The sequence below is a fragment of the Physeter macrocephalus genome, chromosome 4 (assembly GCF_002837175.3).
Source record: "Physeter macrocephalus isolate SW-GA chromosome 4, ASM283717v5, whole genome shotgun sequence".
Classification (NCBI taxonomy): Eukaryota; Metazoa; Chordata; class Mammalia; order Artiodactyla; family Physeteridae; genus Physeter; species Physeter macrocephalus.
In genome coordinates, this window is record NC_041217.1 from 107,898,618 (window position 1) to 107,922,620 (window position 24,003).

Genomic DNA, 24,003 nt, shown 5'->3' on the forward strand with positions numbered 1-24,003 from the left:
CCAGCAACCCTTTACTATTCTGGGATGCTCTAACCATCAATACTATTTCATGCACGTATATTTAGGCTAAAGAGATTTTGGCGCGTTAACTTGGGACCCTCATCACCATTTACAACATATAATGTGTTCTGAGTTTCAAAGACCTTTTGGAAAACCCAGTTACTGAGGTGAGCTGAGTAGTCTGGGGACAGAATAGGAGAGGCCCTCATTTCTTCCACTCATCATGAGACTAGCAAGGGTCCCTACTTACCCTGAGAGAGGGGCTTTCTCAGCCCGTTGGAAGTACCAAAATGGCAGGTACCACATGAAGTTAAGGAACAGGAAGAAAGGGAAAGCATTCACTGGGCAGGAACCACCAAGCTGTGCTTGATTAGTTTGTCCAGCTGCATTTGAGAAGTTGCATTCTATCTTGGTAAAACAAAGGATAAGCCTCTGTTCCTATTCATTTAAAATATTGGTTAGGCTAAGTGGTGTCACAGTTCATTGGGGGAACACTCAGGCTGGAAATTGAGAGCAAGGCTTTTGGAATTAGGGAGCCCCGGGTGAAAGACCAGGCTCTGCCACTCTATCAGTTGTGTGATTTAAGAGCTTTCATTTCTCCTTCTGTAAAATGGGATAAGAGTGGTACCTACCTCACAGGTTGTTAGAATGAGACATGGGTGTAAATTACTTTCAGCACAGTGCCTGGCATGCAGGAAGTTCTTAAATCATGACAGCTATTATTATATCATTTTTTGGTAAAGTTGCAAGGTCTCTGCTGATAGGACTTTTGGGAGAGAGGAAGCTGGGAAAGGGATGGGGAAGACCAGCAAAGCAATCTACCTGCCCATGACCCTGGTTTATGTGATCAGTGATGTGAAGCTACCTCAATGAAGCAAGTGACTGCAAATGGGGTCTTTCCACTGCAGCCAGGTGGGTTTCTAAGGTAAACACATGGGGACTTCCCTGGTGGTCCAGTGGTTAAGACTCCGTGCTTCTAATGCAGGGGTCATGGGTTCAATCCCTGGTCAGGGGACTAAGATCCCACATGCCGTGTGGTGCTGCCAAACAAACAAACAAACAAAATATTTAGTAAGGTAGACACATGGCTGCTAAGAGCTGAACAAGTTTCTGGGTATTTGTCCATTACCAAACTAAGGGAAATTTTTTTTGCTTTTTTGCATTGAAATGTATGCACCATCGGTGGATATATATTCTCTATTTTAGGGAATTACAGATATGACCCATCGTTCCTCCAACTCTGAAGTAGTGAGCAGACAACTGAGCTACGTGTTCAGCAAACTCTGAAGTATAGCATTGTCACAGCAGTAAAGGGGTCACTGTTCTAACAAAACAATACACCAAGTTAACCCAACCCATTTAGTAATTTGCATGCCAGTTTTGCTATCTGGCAGTGAAGCAGCTATGATAAGCTGCTTATACAAATGACCATACTTTTCCTGAGTTCCCATTGACCAAAAATATTTTTAATTGTTCGCTTTGCTAGTTGTTTAGTATCTCTCTGTTCAGTATCACTGTTGACACATTTCCCCATGTTAAGTCATGCCTTCTCCTGCTGTTCTTCCTTTCCCTACCTGGGGGCGTGGGGCAGGGTGGTGGCATTCCTCGCCCTCCAGCCCCCATGGGCCCTTAAGTCTCAGCAGCCCTCTTAGGTCAGCTGTCTGGGAGTTGAAGGGCTAGAGTTTGCAGAAATTGGGCTTAAAATTAGCCACAGTGGGCACTGTGTGGGAGTTAAAGGAAAAGTAGGAATGGGCTGAGAAAGAAGGCCTAGGGCACTGGTTTCCTGTTTCTGACAGTCTTGGGAGTAAAGGAAAGGATTAGTGTTAGAGCAGAGGGAGAGAAAAAGGGGATACAGCTTAGGGAGTTTACTGTCTCTAGAGACTCCAGGACCTTAAAATGAGCATAGCAGGTTCAAAACTTTACCTAAGCTTTGGTTTTCCCATCTGCAGAGTGAAGACAACCATCTCCACCTCACAGCGTTGTTACAAGAGTGAAATTAGAGAATGTGTGTAAAATGCTCGATACAGTGACTGTTATTGTAAATGCTAATGAATGACACTTTTTTTTTTTTTTATTGGTGTGCTCTTGTCCTGCCAAACAGGGTATATAAGCTCTTCAGAGGAAACCAAGACTCTGCTAGAAAGAACAATAAAATTGTATATATTTGTTACCTTGATAAGAGACACATTTGTAGAGTATACTCCTTTATGGCTGGATTTTGGAATAAGCTCTTCCAATCCATGGGCTCTTTCCCCTATTCCTGGCAAAATGATACTCTAAACATTTTCACTTGTTCATCAAATTACTCATTAGTAATGGCCTACTTAACTGAAAAGAGTCAGTAAAATGGTATTGTATTTCAGCTTAATTTAATAGCTTGCAGTAATATTTTGAGGACTGTCATTATTCTCTTTTGTTACTGCAGATGAGTCAGCTTTAAAGTGAAAGACAACAAGGTAGTTTTACTCTCTCTGCTTTATTTAAACATGCGCATCAGAATCACCTGAAGAGTTTGTTGAAGCACAAGATGGCTGGGTCCCACCCGCAGAGATTCTGGGGGTTGCACTTTGAGAACTTCTTATGTAAGCCAAGGCTGATTTCTCTGCACTTTCAGCTGTGATGGTAGCAGGGCTGAAAGATCCCCACTTGGCTTGATAAACTTTGTAGATTTTTTTTTTAGTTGCTTAAGCAGTGATTTACAGCTACTTTATGTTAGGAATATTTTTTTTTTTTCTGCCCCAAGAAAAGTTACACAGAAGGAGTATAGGAAATAATGGGACATTGACCATATTTTGGGGGCACATATAAAAAAATTGGTGTCTGTTACACACGGATTAAGAGCTTGGGCTTTGGAGTTGGGAAGACAAGGAATCAGACTAGGCTCTGCCACTTTCTGGCTCGGTGGCTCTCTAAACTGTTTTTGCATCTGTGAAATGGGGTAAAAAAATACCTATGTTCCTGCCAGGTTTAAAAAAGGAAATGCACATAAACTGCTTAATAAATGTTAGCAATTTTTTCCAAAGGGATGTAAAATCTCAATAATGCTTAAGACTGAGTGCCACTGTTTATATTTGTTCATTAGAACCCTTCAGAGAGTCTGAGCATAAGTGGATCCTTTCCCTCTGAGGTCTAGGTCAGTTAGGTCTGTCAGTCCAGGTAGAGGGATTTCTAAAGGAATCTCTCACAAGTTTTCATTGTCTTTTCTAGAAAATTCAGACTGAAGAGTTTTGTCCTCTACAATTAAACAAACAACAAACTCATTGTCTACCTGCCAATAGATTCTGTCATTCAAGTTAGCTAATAATTTGGGGTTTGTCATTAGGTATTATGAAAACACAAGCAACTTTGCCTTGTTTAGACCATCTTAGGATGCAAGAGCTTGAAGGACTTTGGAGATCAGTTGGTTTAATCCTTTCATTTTACAGATGAGAAATCTGTGGGCTTTCGAGGTTAAGTGAATAATTTGCCTGAGGACATAACCACAAATTTAATTTCTACTGGACTTGCTATCTAAACGCTCTCAGAAAGAATGGCTTATGATGAACTATTCTAAAACCCCAATTGTTTTGGTCTCCTGCAACATGTAATTGGTTTATATCTAAACACCCTACTGCAAGGTAAATTTAGTTTCCAAGGGTTACATTATGAAACAAATTTCTCTTGAGGCACTCATCAGAAAGTTCCATGGAATAAAATTAGACATTTTATAAGTGCATGATTGAAACTGTTTCATAACCACAACATGCAATTGGTAGCAAATGCTTTGAAAACTTTCAGGTCAGAATGATCACGGAGTTTCAATGTTTCATTTCTCCAGATATAAGCATACACTGGACTGTTTTCTGGGGAAAATCTTGACCCTTTCTACAAGTGCTCCTTTTTGAGGAGATAGAGTCACTGTCTCTACAGATTTCAACTGGTTAATTTTTGGTAAAAATAATTTCAACTCATTTTTTATGTGATTGGTTAAAGTATAGGGATTTGTACTCCACATTCTCATCAGAGAACTTAACTTCTAACCTTCAGCTGCCAACCTGTTATGAAAAGCTTGATAATGAGAACTATATATGGAACTTTGCCTGAAGGGTATGTAGTTCATTCATTACTATAGAAATACCGATAGTGATGATGATGATGATGATGGTGGTGGTGGTGACAATAATAATAATGATAGAAACTAGATGTGCATTTTCTGATCTTGCTGTCCAAAGGGGGCAATGTTTCTAAGGGCAAACACACATAACAGCACCAAGTCTGAATCATTAAAGATCGTTTATAGAAATCAGAATGCTGTTAGCAGCTACGAGGGTTGCTGAAACTCAGCTTTAGGTATGCTAAGAGTTAGGCGACACAAAGTCCCTGTCCTTGAGCTCAGCTAGGTTAGCAAGTAATTGCAATTCAAGGCAATAAATGCCACAGTTGAGTTACACTTATATATGTGAATAATTAATTCTGCCTGAGGGAATCCAGAATATCTTCGTAGCAGAGGGAGCTTTTGAACTTACTCTTAATAAGTGAGGGTCTTCAGGTAGAGCTGAGTAAACTATATACCAAAGGTAAACAAGTATCAAAGCATATGGTTGCTGGGGTTACCTATTATACCTTGTTTCATACGACTTCACTAGAACATGGGACTAGGCAGAAACATGTACCCTCAACCCTAGGGCATCAGGCTTTCAGAAGAGTTGCTGAGAGTTGTAGCCCATCTTCTTTCACCTCATAATTATTCATTTAATTTGTTTTGTTCTTACAAACTAAAGCTTCCTGTATAGCCTTCCTTCCTTACATCCCCTCTTTTAAGTTCTCTTACTACTCACTTTTTATTGGCTGAGTAGTTCTGAGTTATAATCAACAAACTAGATGCTAATTTCAATGTATCTGGTTCATCCAAATTTGAAAATGGGTGGGTCTCTGGGGAGCTGTCTGCTATGATTACTGGAGATGTTACCTCTGAGACATCTATCTTTTGGAAATACTGCTGAGCAACTTTTAGAATTCAGATACTTCTCTAAATAAATTTACTTCATTATCAATGAATCAATTGTGTGTTCCCTCATCCTGGAGATGCTATTGAGAATTAACTGGTTATCATTACCTTTATTGAGCTGAGCCCTCTGTGTCAGGTTCTCACAGGTGGAAGGCAAGCCATCCAAAGCACAAAGATCAGCTGTAGGTCAAAGGTGGGGTTTCAGTCAGAAGGGGAAGTTTGGCATGGCTGACATGTCCAGCTCACCATTTTAGAATATGATTACCATTTTAGAATAATATGATTACCACTTTGATACACTGCCATAAAAGCATAGCAGTTGAAATGTTCCATTAGCTACCTGTCTGGGAGTTTTATCTGGTTAGGTTACTTGTGTGGAAAAAATGAGACACCCTTTAAAAACTAGATTTTGTAGGTAGGATGTACAAGGCAATGTCCATTTATTGTGACACCTTTCAAGGAAGATTCTATTTGGCAATGGCAGTGATATTTACTCCACTGAGGTAGATAATAGCAACTGCTCTAACATACTTAGGTCGAAATTCTATTATTATCTACTAGGTGCCAGGCACTTTTCCCATAATATGATTCTTTCAACCCTACAAGGTAGGTTTATATTATTCTCATTTCTGCAGATGGGCAAACAGGCTCAAAGAGGTTGACTGACACAAAAGCAGGCAACCAAGTGGGAGAGCCAATGTTCTGCCTACCTTCCAAAGTTTCTACTTTCCCTATTATGTCCATGCTCCCTAAATGCAACAATAAGCCTGCATCAAAATTATCACAAGATTCCAGTCTGTTTAGGATTGTTCTCCTACCATTTCGGCAAAAGTCAGAATCTAAGTCAGTGCTTCCAGGAGACTGAATAAAAGCAAGGGAAAAGCCAGTATTACAAACATTCCCAAAGTATCACAAAATACATAATAGAAGGTAGAACAGTAAATGATGTCATGTCAGAATAATTAAAGACTGATCTTGGTTTTAATTTTGCAGGGTCTTTTTATCTTCCTTTTACCCTTTATTTTTAAACTGAAGGTTCTAAGAACATTCAGTTGGAAGTCCTCCAAAAAGAAACAGTATACTTTCTTATACTGCCGATAAAGTGTAAGCCGATAAGTTTTCTAAGGGGCAAAGTGGCAGCGACAAAAGCTTTTATAAACTGGCATACTCTACACTAGCAATTCTACTTCCAAATATTCACCTTAAGGAAATATTAAGAACACATAAAAGATTTAACAACACAATGTTCTTTAAAGCAGTTTATTAGCGAAAAATTGGAAACAATCTGAAAACAGTAGTTTAATAAAATGTGGCACATAAGATGAAATACCATGCAGCCATTAAAAAAAGATATAAACATATTTGACATGGCAGGATAGTCATGGTATTGTCAAGTGAAAAAGTTACAAAACAGTATGTACAACTTGATCCCATTTAAAAAAAATCTATAAAAGCACAGACAAATCTGGAAGTCTATGCACCTAAGTAACAGTAGCTCTCCCTGGATGGTGGAATTATAGATGGTTTTTATCTTTACACTATATATTCTTTTTTTTCCTTTTTTACCAATGCATCTATGACTTGTAGTATTTAAAAAAAGCATTAACAATTCTTAAAAAGTCTCCTTTGAAGTAGGGAGAGCGGAGTTAGGAACCTGAGCACCTGGGTGTACACGTTAGTCTGATATAACTTTAATGGTTTGTCAGGGTGCTTTGATGTCAAATTGTGACTGTGCTGAGTGGAAATGTGGGTGGTGGTAGTGCTTACCCTTCTTCAGACTAAGGGATCCATCCCTAGAAACGCTCCACAGCAACCAAGTACTGGCATTCCAAGCAATATTTCCCTTTCTTACACTAAGCATACCTTATACCTTCACACCCACTTGTAATACAGCCCAGCAAGGTTCCTCTACACTCGAGAGCAGTGTTGTTGGTATACAGAAGGCAGGGAGAATTTTCAAGCGATGTCAGATAGCACATCTGAAGGTAAAAGGCACGATTTTTTTATTCTACTGAAGTGGGTCTCAAACTTGAGGGTGTAACAATCACCTAAATGGCTTGTAAAAACAGAATGCTGGGCCCTACCCCCAGCGTTTGATTCAGTAGAGCTTCAATAAGACTTAAGAATTTTTTCTTTCTTTGACAAATACTGAGTACATACTATATGCTAGGTCTCCTGCTAAGAGTTGGGAATTTAACTGTGATCAAAAGAATTAATAGTCTCAATCTCAGGGAGCCTACACTCTAGAGTGACAGATATATACTAAACAAATAAATTATTAAAAGTAACTATAAAATTACAATTAGTGCTAGAACACAGTAAAGAAGATCAGAATTCAGTTTTTGTCTTGAAATATTTTTTAAAATGTTACATGGAAGAACTAAGACTAGTTTTATAGCCCCTTGAAGACAACAAATAAGTACACAAAAAAGGTACTTGGAGACACGAATTAACATTTTTAACAAGTTCCTAGGTGATGCTGACATTGCCTGTCTTGGGGGTCCCACACTGAGAACCACTGCCCTGCTGAGCAGACTTTCTCGTTAGGATAATGTGGGAGAAAGGGCAGTTGTGCTGTGGACAACTACCAGATAGACCCCCATTTGAGTCTCACCATGAGGTAAGAGCCACTTAATCATCTGGAGAAGGGGTTGAGGCAAAGCAGGCTGTAGGTCAAATTGCAAAGTCTCCTATCTATTATTATGGCTTCTCACCCAGACTTGAAGTGCCACATACTAGGGCAACATATTTCAAACTTTCAGGTGTTTGGGAGCTAGGGAAGATATTTTTAAGGAATACTGTCAACAAAGTATGAAAGTAAGCCAGGCCTCTCTGGGTAAACAAAGATGCTGATTTTTGTCCTGTGGTCCTTCATCTTCTGCATGTCCTCCCAACACCAGCTCCTCCATTCTCATTCTGTTCCTTTGTTCTGGTGAGGATAACAGCAGACTATGAGGATGGACTCTAACCCACTAGTGACCCTGGACTCAGGTTTATTATTTCTTACTTTACTCAGAGTGAGGCTCATTCCCATTTCTGGGACCTAATCTCCTACAATATGAATTTTTCTGATTAGCACCATAAAAAACAATTTAATGCAATAATCTTTTAGGTTAATTACCTTCAGGACAAATCCAATCACTTTTTTTCTGTTTGTAAAAGGAGCCTACAATTATTTTCCAAGTTTACTATTTCATTCATAAATGCATCCTTCACATTACTATCCCTTTAGATTAAGCTCAGGGGCACAGAGATTATTTAAATAATTCTGAATTGCACCATGAATTAATAGGCTTCCTAAGCTCTTCTTCCATGCCTAAGAACCTATGGGCCTTTACCTGAGTAAAAATTAAACCTGTGACTTTATAAAATAACCCCAAACTGAAATAAAACAAACCAAAAGCCCCCCCAACCAACCAAACAAAACCCCGTTAAAATAAAAAACAATAAACATAAGAATGAGCCCACATATTGTGGCAAATTTGTGGTGGACAAAGGCACAAAATAACCTTTGAACCCTCACAATACTGAAGGCTACTGTACATTATTAGGTTACTATAATCAACATTCATTTGATGGAAAGCAGAAGGTTCTGATAAAAATGTACACTGACTACGGTGAGGTTAAACCTAGATCTGGGTCTGATTTAAAGAGGGTGGAGGATAGAATTGAGAAGGAGTAGAACAGAGCATGGCAACAGAAGATGTCTGTCTGGTACATAGTCATAAACAAGGCCAACCGTCTGGATAGGTCAGGAAGCTACAGGGGCTAACAAGGGGAAACATATTCACAGCATGTTTCTACTGTGCCAAGCCTTTCCCTAAAAATTATCTAACATACAAGATAGTTAGAAATCTACAGTTACAGATTTTATAGTTATTTTATAACTGCTTTTAAAACTATTTTTTGCTATAAAATCCTCACAATAACCTTAAGGTGGCATAATTATTATCCCCATTTTGCTAACAAGGAAATGGCAGTTTATATGACATCTGAGTCGAAGCTCAAAGAGCACAGTATGTGAGGAAGACTGGATTTGAATCCAGGACAATTTCACTCCAGTACCCATACTCTTTCCCTTTTACTACTCTACTTCTCATAAACCTTATTTATAGTTGCTATTAAAGTTGACCTGATTTTTTTGTATGATCTTTTAAAGCCTAAATCTTGATTTATATAACATAATAGATGGTACTCTAGGCTGGCCACAGAGCTTCATTTCTGGGGGAAAAAGCTTCACTCAAGTGGTTCTAAGCTAATTAACCAGCTTGAGCAGCTTTGGGGGTTAACAGTATGGCAATTCACAGTGTGAATCAAAGCATCTTGTATAACTATAAAACTGCAGAGGAATTTGTCTCACAGCACAGAAATGTAACAACTACTGTTAAAATTTGAACTGTAAATTAAATTATCAACATGTTTACCAAGCTCTTATTAGGAACTCTTCAACGCCATTTAAAAATATCCTTTTGTGCTAAGTGTTCATTTTTTAAAGTACCAGAAAAGTATCATTTTGACACATTAACACTTCCTGAAGAAATTAACTACACCTTTACGCTTCATGCATAAGCCAGACTGAACTGCTTTTAGTTTTAAGAAAGTGCTACATTCTCTTAGCTCCAGTCCTGTCACAGCTTCTTCCTCTGCCTAGAACACTTCCTCTCCAAACCATCTCCCACTCCCCAAATCTGAATTAGGTGACTCCCAAAACTCTGAAACATACTAACCCTATACTTCCTCTATCATGACACCAATTCTGTTATATGACCATTGCTTACTTATTTTTCTGTATCCTTCACCAGTCTTTAAGATCTGTAGGGGGAAGAAGTGTGTGCATCTTGTTCAGGGTCGTATTCCCAGTGGATCAGCATAGTGCCTGGCCCCCAACAAATGTTTGACAAAAGAATGAATGAAAATGAGAGCAGAAGTCCTGATACGGAAATAATCTGCTGATTCATAGCAGTGGTCCAAATAGCAATTTTCTGATTCCAAGTATATCACTAATCATTTCATTAGTATGTGTTTCATAACTAGAGAGCCTGATCAAGATAACCTAAGTTCATTAGTAAATTTTCAAAATTTTATTTGTAGGCTCAAAGTAACCAAAAGTGTATTCTGTTTGCATACAATTTACTCTATAATGAACACAGTTGTGCTAATCCATTTTTATAACGATTTGTTGTTCAATAAGAACAAATTCTCTTTACTGCAGTATCTTCTTAACAGATCCAATTCTGATTATGGATTAAACAGTACCAACTGAACAATCTTAAAAACATTATTTAGAGAATTGAATTTGTCCCAGATGTTTTAGAACCTTAAATGTAAATGTACTAGAGAAATACGGTAATACTTCTCAAGGACTAGTTACTCTTAAATCATTCAGTAGTGTTTAATAAAACAAAAAACCCTCAAAATAACTCACTGAACTAGAATATTGTAATCATTCCATGTCTGCTGGAAAACAAGGTAAACACGGTATAACTGCATTTCTGTTTATGAAAACATTCAGAAACATTATATTTTTTACAAAAGAGGTTTACATCCTAGAGCTCTTTTTAAACCAACAGTTAAAAACAAATTTTAACTATATTCTTTGGCTATTTAATTATACCTAATAAATGAGTCACGTATCAATTCACAATAAATTTATTTTACGTAAAAGAAAAAGCTTGCCATTAATGAAAAATTCAGTAGAAAACAGTTCTGCTTTAAGTTGGGGCTCAAAAGTAGAAGCTACTTATTAGTGAAACCTCAGTAGAAAGACAATTTTGTAAGAAAACATTCTTGGCATGAAAGCTTTAACATAACTTCTGTAATGAAATATTTACCATGCAATTTTATTGGCAGAAAGGCCAGTTTCTGATGGCTAGTATTTTCTTTTCAGTTTCTTAAGACATTAACATGAAAGATACTTAAACCTGCTTTATTAAGAGTTAATTGTATATAAATACGGTGTATCTTTTCATAGTCCACCTATTTAATTGAGCAGTTCTAAGTAGGTAATTGGCACCCTGCCCTTCTGGTTTCCCCTTTCCCCCATTAGCCAGTCTGAATCCATTCCAACGACACTGAAAACAGTGATTACCTACAAAATAAAACATTTCCAGTTATTAACTATGTTAAGAAATAAACACACAGAAAACTAATCAGACTTAATTTGTTTAAAGTATAAATTATTCACTATCAAAGAATTTAAACATTATTATCAATTTGGTGAAAGATAAAGGATTTTATTAGAGACAGTTTTAGAAATCTAGTTATTTAGCAGTTAAAAGCTTTAAATATTTCTGTGATGTTCTATTTGGTTAAAAAATAGTAGTTAAAGATTATAAAATGTTAGTATAACCAGCTACAATCTATGAAAACATTCATAATAAACTATTTCCAAATAAGTAATGAGGAATTTGCATTTTGTTATACTGGAAGGTAAGTCAATCTATGATATAGTTTTCCTTTTATACCCACATTACTCACCTCATCTGCCAGAAGTGATAATTCAGTACTGTTTGCAGCATCATAATCATACAGAACCCTAGCCTTCCTGCTGCCACTGCACTCCTTAAGGTCAGTGAGATTGGAAGGAGAAGTGATTACAAGGCCACTTGTTGAAGTCAAGGTAGAAGAACCAATCACGTTTGATGAAGCAGATGGTGTAGGTGCAACAGAAGTCTGGTTGTTGTTACAATGATAAATGGATGGAAAACTGTTGAAAAGAAAATGGCCAATTATCTATTTGCAAGTGACCAAAGTTCCTGTAAACCACCACTCGGGGGCAGTGTTTACCTTCTACCAACCTTCACTTTGGCTAAAGATTTGAGGATGCTAATATTTTCATAACAAAGTGCACTATCCAGCTCACCCCTCTGGGGTCAATTACGCTAGAGAAAATGCAGGTTGTTTTTAAATATAAAATCCTTGAAAGTTTGTTTCAAAGCCATCTTTACAAGTATAAACTTTAAAAAGTTTTAAAAAAACACAATGGTTTTCTTTTTCCAGAAAAATGAGTTTATGACATTTCCAACAACCTTCTATAAGTATGTTCCATTAATCTTTTCCTCCTTTTATGAATTGTTAAATAAAAATACCAATGAAAAACTTACTTAAATGTTAGATACTACTACAAGAGTGAAGTTTTCTCAAGTTAATTCTTTATTTATTGAGTATCTACATGTCCAACATCACTACCACAAGCTGAGATATAAACACAAAACAATGCCATTCCTTTATGGACATGTAGACAAGTGAGGGGATGGACATTCAAATAATATGTTATGACTGATAATTAACATAATGAAGACTCAATGGGAGAATACAGCAAATGTCACAAGTTCATTTTGTCTTCTATTTTTTAGGGGAAAAAGAAAAGTTTTATTAGGAATTAGTGAAATCCCTGTGATCAATGTGCTTATAAATAGTTTAAAGATAATTTTCAATTTATTGTAAGCCTACTGTTTCTCCAATAATACTCAATGGAAAACAGCATAAGATGGCTGGCCTATAATCATTCTAATCCACCACTTCTAAGGTTGAAAAAAATCCTATGAAAATTCATATTTAAGTTTTAAATAAATCCATTAGTTAAAATATAAAATGCTTCATCTGGTACGGTAGATGAAATTAATCCCTTCATAAAATAGTTTTCTTCTTTATGACTCCTGTGCCATCTGGAAATCAGTCAGCCAGCAGCAAAATTCCCTTTATCCTTAACCTCTTCTCTAACCCTTCCATTCACCTCCTGATGCTTGTGTTTAATCTCCCACACTCCCTTTATTATTGAGCCTAGAGGGGGATGTTGAAGGACTTGCATATTCCTCATTACCATTCCTATACTCCTTTCCCTAACCAATCCTACCTAATCTTTGAATTTCATGTTATTCAACTATATACTACCTACCACCTCTTGTTGCAATCATCTACAGGCGTCTCATTCTTTTCCCTGTATTTCTGGATTTTAGCTCCTGGCTCACTAACAGTGGATCTTAATTCTTGGTGGTTCTAATAACCATGTAGACAATTATTTGAAAACTCTGGCCTGTCAGATCCGTGAGCTCTTCTTTTCCAGTGATTCTGTGACTGACCCTAGTTCAGCCACCCACTCCCAATGCCTCATCTAGACCTTATTAATTCCAAAAACTATAACCTTTACAATAATCAATTTCCAACATCCCATTCTCTGACCATCATCTTGTTTCCCCTAGTACTCTCATTTCAACAAGCCTATCCTGGATCTATAGTCCTCCATAGACCTACCATCTATCATCCTACCAACACACCCTTCGTGTCCAAGGTAAATTATTATAATCACCTCCTTGTGTATGCCTTCATATCCTATGTCCTTTACTTCGTACTACTCATTTGGTGAAAATCTCTCTAATTATCTACTCAGTATCCATGTATGTACTATGACAGTAAAAAACTACAAAACCATGTTGTCTGGTCTCACACTCAATGAATGAGTAGGAACCTAAAGTGGGTCCACAATGCTGCCTGGCAACTACACTACATTTCTCTAGTCTACCCACTTCTAACATTCTGCTGATGACTATTTCATACCCCTTCATCCATCCTCAAAATTCCAGCAATTCTCCCCTAACCTTTATAATCAGTTGATAAGTTGCTTCCTTTTTTAACTGAGAGGAGAAAAAAAAAAATCAGGAAACTTCCATGCTTTGGTCATCTCTCCTCCTACTACAGATGAGCTACCTATGCTCTTAAGATTAATTTTGTTAAGGTTAATTTTTCCACCTGTGTACAAAATCTCCTCTCAAGGATATCACACTACCAATTCTTCCCTTTCTTTCTAATATTGTATTTTCTCCATTTACTGTGTCATTCTTATCAGATTACAATAATGCTCTTATTTCTCCTATCTTAAAAAAAAAAAAACAAAAATGTGCTAGACTCCACTTTTTCCTCTGGCTAGTGCTTCATTTCTGTTTCTCTTTACACTAGAACTCCTTGAAAGACTTAGCTAAACTTACTGTCACAGTTCCTCTCCTTCCATTCCCTTACATTAACAAACAAGCTTTTGCTCCTACTGTTCCACTAAAACTACTCGTCAAGGTCAGCAATGTTCAAAATCCAATGGTCCACTAACAGTTCTCTTTCACTTGACACATCTAGTGGTCACAGTGGACCACTCCCCTCACTTTTTACAGCTTATTCCAAGGCCACACTTGGTTTACATCTTACCTCAGTGCTCATTCCTTACCATCCTCCTTAGCTGGTTCCTCACCTCTTTGTTGGAGTACTTCAGGGCTCAGCCCTTGGTTCTGTTTTTCTCTACCTGTACTTATTAACTCCCTTGGTAATTTCATCTAGTCTCACAGATTTGAATACCCTTGATATTGCTGACAACTCTCTAATTTATACCTCTAATTCACCCCCCACCCCCAATTTCCAGACTTGTATATCCTAAAATTGGATATCTCCACTCAGATGTTTCATATCTCAAACTTAACATGTCTAAAACTGGGCTCCTGATATACCTCACATGCCTTCCCCACCCCAACCTGCTCCTCCTGGGGCATTCCCCATTTTAATTAACCAAAACTCCATTCTTTCAGTTGCTCAGGCCAAACACTTGCAGTAATTCTTGACACCTCTAAGCCTCATATACAGAAAGTTTGTCAGCAAACCCTGCTGGCTTTACCTTTAAAACACACCCAGGGTTTGAGCACTTCTACCACATCTATCACAATCACCCCGATCCAAGCCATCGTCATCTCCTGGCTGGATTATTGACCAAGTTATTGCAATAGGCTCCGAACAGGTCTGTCAGCTTATACTCATGACCTCTAACATCTATCCTCAACAGAGCAGCAGGAATGATCTTGTTAAAGGTTAAAATCAAATCATGTCACTCCTCAGCTCAAAATCCTCCAGACTTCCTCATCTCTGAGTACAGCCCAAAGTCCAAAGAGTGGCTTCCAAAGCCCTACATATCTTAGCTCCCTGTTTCCTTGATTAATCTCCAGCTAAGCTCTCCTTGTTGTTGCCTGAACATACAGCTATGTTCCTGCTTTAGAGTTTTTGTATTTCCTCTCTGGAGCATCTCTCAGATGCCTGTGTGCTTTGTTTCCTCACATCTTTCCAATCTGTCTTCCCTGACTACTGTAAACCTCTACTCTAACCAAGGTACTTCCCTGCTGTATTTTTCTCCATAACATTTATCACCTTCTAATAGACTATGTAATTCATAGACATTGATTTTTCTACTCCCTTCTACCCCTAAATAGAATGCAGGATCCATGAAGGCAGGGATATGGTCTATTTTGTTTACATTGTATCCTTGATGCCTAGAATAGGGCATTTGTAAAAATTAAAATCAAATGTTTCTCTGATGGGTAAAAGGGTTCTAATGATAAAAAGAAATACTTTCTAATTCAAGTTTCACTCTAAACTTAAGAACACACTTCCTAGCATCCTTTCCTCAGTGAACTCGGCAGTGATTAAATATATACATTTCTGAAGAGAAAAAAAAAGATAAGCTCTCTCTCCCTACATATGTGTGTGTACACACATACAATTTTTAAAGTCTTTAACCATGGGCTTTACTTTCAAATTTACTAGTATAATTAGCTTTTGTTTAGCCACTGAGGTCTACCTTTGTCAACTTGGGGAAATTAATGGTAAAAAGAAAAACAACAAAACACCAAACCAAACAAAAAAAACCCTGAAAGGCCATCTTCACCTTCTAAGAACTTTTACTGATAACTTTAAAAAACTCTAGACTTCCTGCCACTGTAGCTCAATATGTTAAACTTTCCAATTATTTAAAAATATAACACATTTACTAATCTTATAACTAGCTCTTCTGTTTCCTTATCTGTATGTGGATAATAATAGTACCTACCTCAGCACATCAATGACTAGATTTTGTGTGAATGGCTGAGTTCCAAGCATTTGTATGGCCTTAAGCAGAATGCAAGAATGAATGGTTTCAACAGCAACCCCTCTGGCTGCACTGTGAGAGTATCAGGACAAAGTGAACAGGAAGTACTAAGGCTTCCTGCGCTTAAAATACTTGTAATGATGTGGGGATAGAGTAGTGTTCTGATTTCAGATATTAATACCAGTAACAAAACTTCAAAATATATAGAAGTGTAAATACTTCTGTAAATCCTATTAACCAGTGGTATTAGACTACAACTCATTTTTAAGATCTAAAATTGGTTTTGTGGATGTGCCTAATTTTGTTCTAGGTCTAGTTTTGAAGGATTAATATGCAGAAAGGAAGACCAAAGTGATGGGTTTTTTTTTTTCTTATTCCTTGAAGTAACTTCTCTTGATATTCCTCCTTCAAATATTATATATCACTCCCCTGCTTTAATGGTTCCTCACTATGTAAATTCCAAACTCCTTATCATTACTTATTTTAAAAGGCATTCATGACATGACCCGGCTTCATTATTCTAGACACATCTACTATCCCATTTTAAATTTGAACACTATGATCCAACCAGAATGAACTACTGTCAGTTTCCTGAACTTGCCACACTCTTTTTCCTCTGGCCCTTTCAGATACATATTCCTCCTCTGCCTGGAATATTTGTCCCTGCCCCTTTCTTCATCTAGATTATTCCTACTAAAATAATTTCATCTGTGAATCTTTGCTAGACTCACTTGAGTCACAGTTAGATGTCCCTTACGGTAATCTGAACTTCTCTTTCCACTTAGCACATGGCCTGTCCACCTATGGCCTGTACTTCCACCTAGACTTTAAGTGTTGTGAGAGCAGAGACCATATTTGTCCTGTACATCTTTTATTTTCAGTGTCACCTTACAACGTTAGCTCCATAAAGGTAAGCAATTTTGCCTGTTCTGTTTGCTGATATAATCCCAGAGTATAGAATAGTGCTTGGATAGGACAGGTGTTCAATAAATATTTGAGAACGAATGACTGAGCTGTGTTGCTTTACATATGTGCTGTAAAGTATATTACCACACTCAAAATAATAACATCAATGGGCTTGAGATCTTACAGAATATTCTAAAATCTTTTTAACAGTGAACAAGTAATGAATACATACAAATTAGTTTACCTCTAAGGGCAACTAAGTGTCAATATAACTATATCTTCCTCAACCACCTGCAAAGGTATTCAAGAGAAAAGTGAACTTCATATGCTTTTAAGCTTTCTTTACACAGCACTATAAAGGTATTCACTTAAATTATCTTCTCATTCCTGTTAACATTTTTCTGTGCCAGAAGAGCTCAAAATGTCTTTGTTACTGCAGAAGTGTGATAATCACTTTCCTTAAAAAAAAAAAAAATCTGATTCTAAGCAATCTAATAAAAGCCTTTAATTCTTCTATTTTTCACCTCTATTACTAGTTCATATGAAAAAATCTGAATTTCTTCTCTTATCAGGAGTTTCATGTATGAAAAGGAAATTGCCACCTTCCCAGTTGCTTTTGGAGGTCTAACATGTACTGGTAACATTGTGCGTAGTAAGTCATCTGGGCTTCTACAAAGTCATTCAGACAGCGGAGGTGATGGGCCTGTAAAGGAAAGTTACAGTCACTTCTTAGCTCTATAATCTACTTAAAGTGGCACACGCTAAGGGAAGACAGAGCACGACACTGTACTCGGGGTAAATCACCAGTATCTATCATTTTACTACAATTTACAACAACAAACTGTTTAGCCAACACCCCCCCCCAAAAAACATCAAATGGACTTGACGATGGTGGGAGAACTACCTCATCAGGTGAAGAGGTGTAAACAAAAATTTAAAATATTTCTTCATGTATCCTGAAAAGTGCTATAATTTAAATATCTTGATAAATGACTGAAAAGGAAGTTCAATTTTTCCTCCAAGAATTTCTCTAAGACTATCAGTCTTTTTTTCCAAATGAATTTCCAATGAATGAACACTCACATGTGTACTGCTGATTCCCTCTAGCAGAAGTCTGGTAATCTCTGCTTGACGATCAAATTCACTTTGAGTTATTCTTAATTCCTGTTCAGACTTAAATTGGAACACAGTTTTAGAATCTCATTAGAGGACTTAGTCCATTTTATGTACATTCATTTAGACAGTTAAAAAATCCCCCAAACAGAAGCAGCCACATAGCACAGGGAGATCAGCTCAGTGCTTTGTGACCACCTAAAGGGGTGGGATAGGGAGGGTGGGAGGGAGACGCAAGAGGGAGGAGATATGGGGATATATGTATATGTATAGCTGACTCACTTTGTTATAAAGCAGAAATTAACACACCACTGTAAAGCAATTATACTCCAATAAAGATGTTAAAAAAAAAAATCCCCCAAACAAACCCCACATGGTAATTTGGCAATTCCCTGATTCTTTGTATCTAAAGTGATCCCTGGTTTCTAGAACTTAGCTTTTCTATGTTACTTAATCTAGACAGAACTGACTCCTTACTGCTACTTAACTCAAAAGAATCTATTAAAGCCAAAGCTTAATGACATAAACATAAAAGCCTAGGAAAACTACTAAGGGACAGTCAATCTATTTTCATACATTTTCTAGTATCAATTTTGCTAATTTTTAACATTTTATGAAACCTTAAGATTACCAGTTTACTTGTATAAATTATTTCAAAAAATTCTCAATTATTACTGTAGCTACTTTACTTTGAAGTTATATAGGCTTCAATCTCAAATGAAAAAACTTCAGAGTGAAGCTAGGACTTTAACCTCATGGGTTTAGTTATCAAGTTACTTGTTTCTAGGGACATAGTTCTTAGGTTCCCTCAAAGGATTCTTTATCCTACATAAATGTCTTTTTTAGTTTTCTTTCCAAACTTTGCATAGAATATGTCTTAAGCAGAAATATTATCTACAACATATGCTAGGGTTTTTCTGCAAGTTATGGGTGACCTTTAATCAATGGTGTGCTGGTAAACTGGCTCTCCAGGGGAAAAAAAAGAAAGCTCTAATGTGCTGAGTTTCAGTGGTATAAATACTCCTACCACAGCTGATTTCAAGCTACCAAGGTGAAGTCACTGACCTCAGAGCTACAAAGAGATGTGCATAATAGCACACCACTACTAGCTTCAACTATCTATTATAGGTTTAGTGCTGGGACAAAACAGTTCACCAAAAAAAAAAAAAAAAAAAAAAAAAAAAAATCTAAAAATAGTTAATTAAGTACTGGCAAAAAAACATCCTCACAAACCTTTAGTCAGAGTTGCTTGGTAGTGAAGAGGAAAAAAAAAAATCTCACAGGTCACTCAAAATAGTTAGCTTATCCCTCACTGGGAATTAGTATTGGTGATAATATCACTATAATGATATTTCCCACTACCTCTCCAGGATAAATTGCTCCCCCACCATCCAAATAATTACAGTATTTCCAAGACTGTAGTAAGTATATAAACAAGGTGTGAACTTTTTCCTTTCACATCCCATCTCCCTCTCCTTCACCCTTTGGTGGCAATAGCTAACCTAGTGAAATAGTCAACAATGAGGTAGCAGCAAAAGAGATAATCAGTTGCTATAATCATTCTCATACCATTGGCAAAAGATATGGCAGAGAGGACTAAGACTTGACCACTAGACTGGATTTATGAAAATAAGCCTGAATTATTCAATAAGTCAAGAGTTAAAATTAAATTTACTTGATCAAAATAAGAATACATGGTGTTTTGATAACAGGGCTGAAGTAATAAGCTTCATCTGGAAGCTAGTATGTAGCAGAAAAAAGCCACAGGAGAATAAAACAATCAATGTTCTTCTTAAAAAAGTATTAAGGAAAACCAATCACTTCAGTGTTACATTTGCACTATTTACTGTTCTGCTTGGTTGAAAGGTTTTGATTGATAGAAGTAACCACAGCAAACCAAAAATAAACGCACTTCAGAAACAAATGAGGCTAATTCCATATAGGTTTGATTGTGAAAGTACAATTTGATTTAACAGCCTTTAGCAGAAATGGCAGAGAAGTCTACTAAATGGCAATATTTCTGTACAAGGTGTAAGTAAGCTAGGTAGCAGATTAAAAGTGACTAGGATGCTTGAGACTGAAATGGAAATAATGTTTAAAAGCTAAAAACACTGAATAGCAACTAAGCCCATGCACCACAACTACTGAGCCTGAGCCTAGAGCTCATGAGCCACAACTTTTGAGCCCTCGTGCCACAACTACTGAAGCCTGTGCGTCTAGAGCCCGTGCTCCGCAACGAGAAGCCACTGCAATGAGAAGCCCGTGCAACGCAACGAAGAGTAGCCCCAGCTCACTGCAACTAGAGAAAGCCCGTGTGCAGCAACGAAGACACAACACAGCCAAAAATAAAAAAATATAAAATAAAATAAATAAATTTGCTTCCATGTCCTGGCTATTGTAAATAGAGCTGCAATGAACACTGTGGTACATGACTCTTTGAATCATCAAAAAATCTACAAACGATAAATGCTGGAGAGGGTGCGGAGAAAAGGGAACCCTCCCCTCTTGCACTGTTGGTGGGAATCTAAATTGATACAGCCACTATGGAGAACACTATGGAGGTTCCTTAAAAAACTAGAAATAGAACTACCATATGACCCAGCAACCCGACTACTGGGCATATACCCATAATTCAAAAAGAGCCATGTACTACAATGTTCATTGCAGCACTGTTTACAATATCCAGGACATGGAATCAACCTAAATGTCCATCAACAGATGAATGGATAAAGATATGGCACATATATACAATGGAATATTACTCAGCCATAAAAAGAAACGAAATTGAGTTATTTGTAGTGAGGTGGGTGGACCTAGAGACTGTCCTACAGAGTGACTTCTGAAGTAAGTCAGAAACAGAAAAACAAATACCGTATGCTAACACATATATATGGAATCTAAAAAAAAAAAAAAAAAAAAAAAAGGTTCTGAAGAACCTAGGGTCAGGACAGGAATAAAGATGCAGACGTAGAGAATGGACTTGAGGACAAGGGAAGGGGCAAGGGTAAGCAGGGACAAAGTGAGAGAGTGGCACAGACATATATACACTACCAAATGTAAAATAGATAGCTAGTGGGAAGCAGCTGCATAGCACAGGGAGATTAGCTTGGTGCTTTGTGACCACCTAGAGGGGTGGGATAGGGAGGGTGGGAGGGAGATGCAAGATGGAGGAGATATGGTGATATATGTATATGTATAGCTGATTCACTGTTATAAGGCAGAAACTAACACACCATTGTAAAGCAATTATACTCCAATAAAGATGTTAAAAAAATAAATTTATAAAAAAAATAAAAACACTGAATTAAAAATATAAAATGATCTCATTAAGAACAAAGGATCAGTCTTCCATATTTGAGCAAAATTTAATTATTTAACTGTGAAAAAAGCACCATAATACAAAGCCTAGGAAGTCATTCTTTTGTACAATCTAGACTTTATATTTAGAAAAGGTAAATGACAGGAAGGAAACAAATCTTGTTTCTTGAACAAGTTTCAGTGTATGTTTGGGATGGCGGCAGAGTCTAATGTCCCAAACCACCTCTACTTCTGACACATGTAATTGATCATAATAATTAACCTGAGAGGCTGAGGTAACTGAAATTAGGTTCAGCATAATTAATTTGCTTAGGAAGAAAATAATCCATTTTAGAAAGAGAGATAAAAAAACGGTTTAAAGAAAGACAATGAATTTAAAGAGTTTTTATTGTGTCCTCCAGAAGATCTCATTCCTCAACTTAATTTTACAATTAAGACATAGAGTTCTAGGCAAAAGATCTTCTACTGCTTAGAACTACTGTTACTGCGCTAAATGATCTAGGGCATAGCTTGGGTTAGAGAAGCAAGAAGAGTTCTTTTAGGATGTAAGCTGGAAAAAGGGCAAGAATGTGTTGGTTTGTTTTATCAGGACTGGGCAACTTATTTTAAGCCAGAAATTTTGGTCAAGCTTCTCAGGCATTTGCTATGACAATCTTGGTCGATGTTACCTACTTTTTCTAGGGGCTTAAATCTTAAAATATTCCAGTAATATGCAGTTTTTAAATTATACATTTTTAAATTATAAAAATGACAGAAGTGAGAATAGAGGAAAAATATATCCAGAAATCCATTTTGATATATTTTAAGCTTTTTTCACATATACAAACATAATAATGTTTCATGAGTTTCTTGCCATTATATCAACTATTTCCCAAATCTGTAGAGACTGCAGAATCAAATCAGAAATTTTTTGGTGTATCTGTATGCTAACCAAAATGGAAGAGACCCTGGCTTTCTTGATCAACCTATTTTCTCTTCTACGTTATTCTGCCCCCTTTTCACGCTAGACATTCAGGAAGAAATCAGAGGCCAGGGTGTAACCATAACTAAGTTGATGAATGGATTCCACAAAGGGGGGTGAGAGCATAAGTCAAGAATTTCACATTGGATTTCCAAGTTATGCTCCACAACCTATGCATGAAACAAGAGTGTATAGTCAGCAATCCTACAAAGTCAGAAAATAAGAAGTTGAAGTTTGTAAAACTACTTAATATTCAGGGGCCCAATTAACACCTGCCCTCAATCCCCAGCACTGTCCTCAACTCAAGGTCAGATTCTGAACATGAGAAGTAAATGAAAAATGTTTCTGAAGACCTCAAATAGCACTTGAAACAAATCTGCACTAAAGTCATAATTTTATTCCTTATTCCTTGCTTTAGTTATTCTCCCAGCCAAGAACAGATTAGAAATGGTAGCACAGGCAGAGAGACTGGCAGTAGCAGTAATATGGACAGCTTCTAAAAGTGACAGTCTGACATTGAGGGAGGAGACAACATACTTCAAAAACAACGGATCCAACTGTTGCACAGTACAATAACAGATATTCATAATAATGACTCTAACTGTAATGAAGTTAAATATATGCTATCCTGTTGTTAATTTTTTACAAATATTTTCAACTAAAATGACAGAAATATTAGCTTTGGTGTTGTAGAGAACAAGCTTCAGTTACCTTGAAAATTCATTTGTGTGACATGATATATATTCACTTCTCTGAAGATATAGGACATTGTGTTAACTATATTTTATATAATTATCATATGAATAAACCAAGTATTTAAAAACTGTCTTCTGACAAGGCGTTGTAAGGATTACCACTTAATATAACAGCTATCTAGTATTTATTAGAGTGTGTGCAAACCACATCTCTGTAGCATTGTTCTATTACTCTGTGGAACTACTACTAGCCCAACAGATGTGAGCTTTCTATAATAATTTTCAGACTTTATAAGATACAGTAACAAAGACTGTGATTGTCCCCATAGTTGTTGCCCAATAAAGATTTACTGAATGACAATTAAATTCTTGTTTCATAATTCTGTAGTTTAATGATTTACTTACTTTTGTCACTTCCTCTGCCCAAATCTAGCCAGCATTAAAAATTAGAGAAAAATACAGAGCATCAAAGTAGGAATTTAACATTTTCTACAACTTACTATAGAAAAATGTAAATATTTTAATTTACATGGCATACTCTCTTTTTCCAGAGTCACATTAACAGACTAAACACAGTAATAATTAAATCAGTAGAGCTTAATATACTGTGAAAGTATGCCTTCATATGTATCAATACTATTGATGTTTGAATCTTATACTAATTCTATAACTTAACAGTTTTCCAAAACTGGGAATATTAAATGCCTCAGTTCTAGTATTCTCATCAGTAAAATGAGAGGTTTAGAGTATATATGATTTCTAATTTCTCATTTAGGTCCAAAATTCTGCAATTTTAGTAAGTTATAATAAAGCAAGGATAAATGGACACTAAATGTTGATTTAGCCATGGTGGGGGGCACAATGAACTTGAGATATAATGAACTTAAAATTACCAGAGTTAAATACATCGTACTATAAGTAGATGACCTAAGTAGTAAAACAAATGCCTAATAAATGAAACAAAGTCTTGCTAACCGTTTAGGGTATTTTTACCTAAGATTAAAAAAATTATATGATTTATATGCTAAATTACCAATGACTGAAACAGTTTCACATTCTCATTTACCTACATACAGACAGGACAATGGAAATAAATGAATGCATTCTCTTGCTATCTAAGGAAAGC

The 24,003-nt window shown here is 36.7% G+C and overlaps 1 protein-coding gene across 5 annotated transcripts in view; it reads right to left on the reverse strand.

The window, feature by feature from the left end:
* Nucleotides 1-10,620: 10,620 nt before the first annotated feature.
* Nucleotides 10,621-24,003, reverse strand: part of SH3GLB1 (SH3 domain containing GRB2 like, endophilin B1) — a 35,279-nt gene continuing 21,896 nt past the window's right edge. For 3 of the 5 annotated variants that reach the window (XM_007107219.4, XM_028489194.2, XM_007107220.4), the window contains 5 exons: nucleotides 23,283-23,306; nucleotides 17,874-17,963; nucleotides 17,393-17,493; nucleotides 11,465-11,693; nucleotides 10,621-11,075 (listed from right to left, as the gene is read on the reverse strand). In XM_007107219.4, coding sequence (XP_007107281.1) covers nucleotides 10,968-11,075; nucleotides 11,465-11,693; nucleotides 17,393-17,493; nucleotides 17,874-17,963; nucleotides 23,283-23,306 — 552 coding nt within the window. In that variant the 3' untranslated portion in view covers nucleotides 10,621-10,967. The remainder of the gene's footprint in view (nucleotides 11,076-11,464; nucleotides 11,694-17,392; nucleotides 17,494-17,873; nucleotides 17,964-23,282; nucleotides 23,307-24,003) is intronic. The other 2 variants (XM_028489193.2, XM_007107221.4) reach the window with 1 other exon arrangement.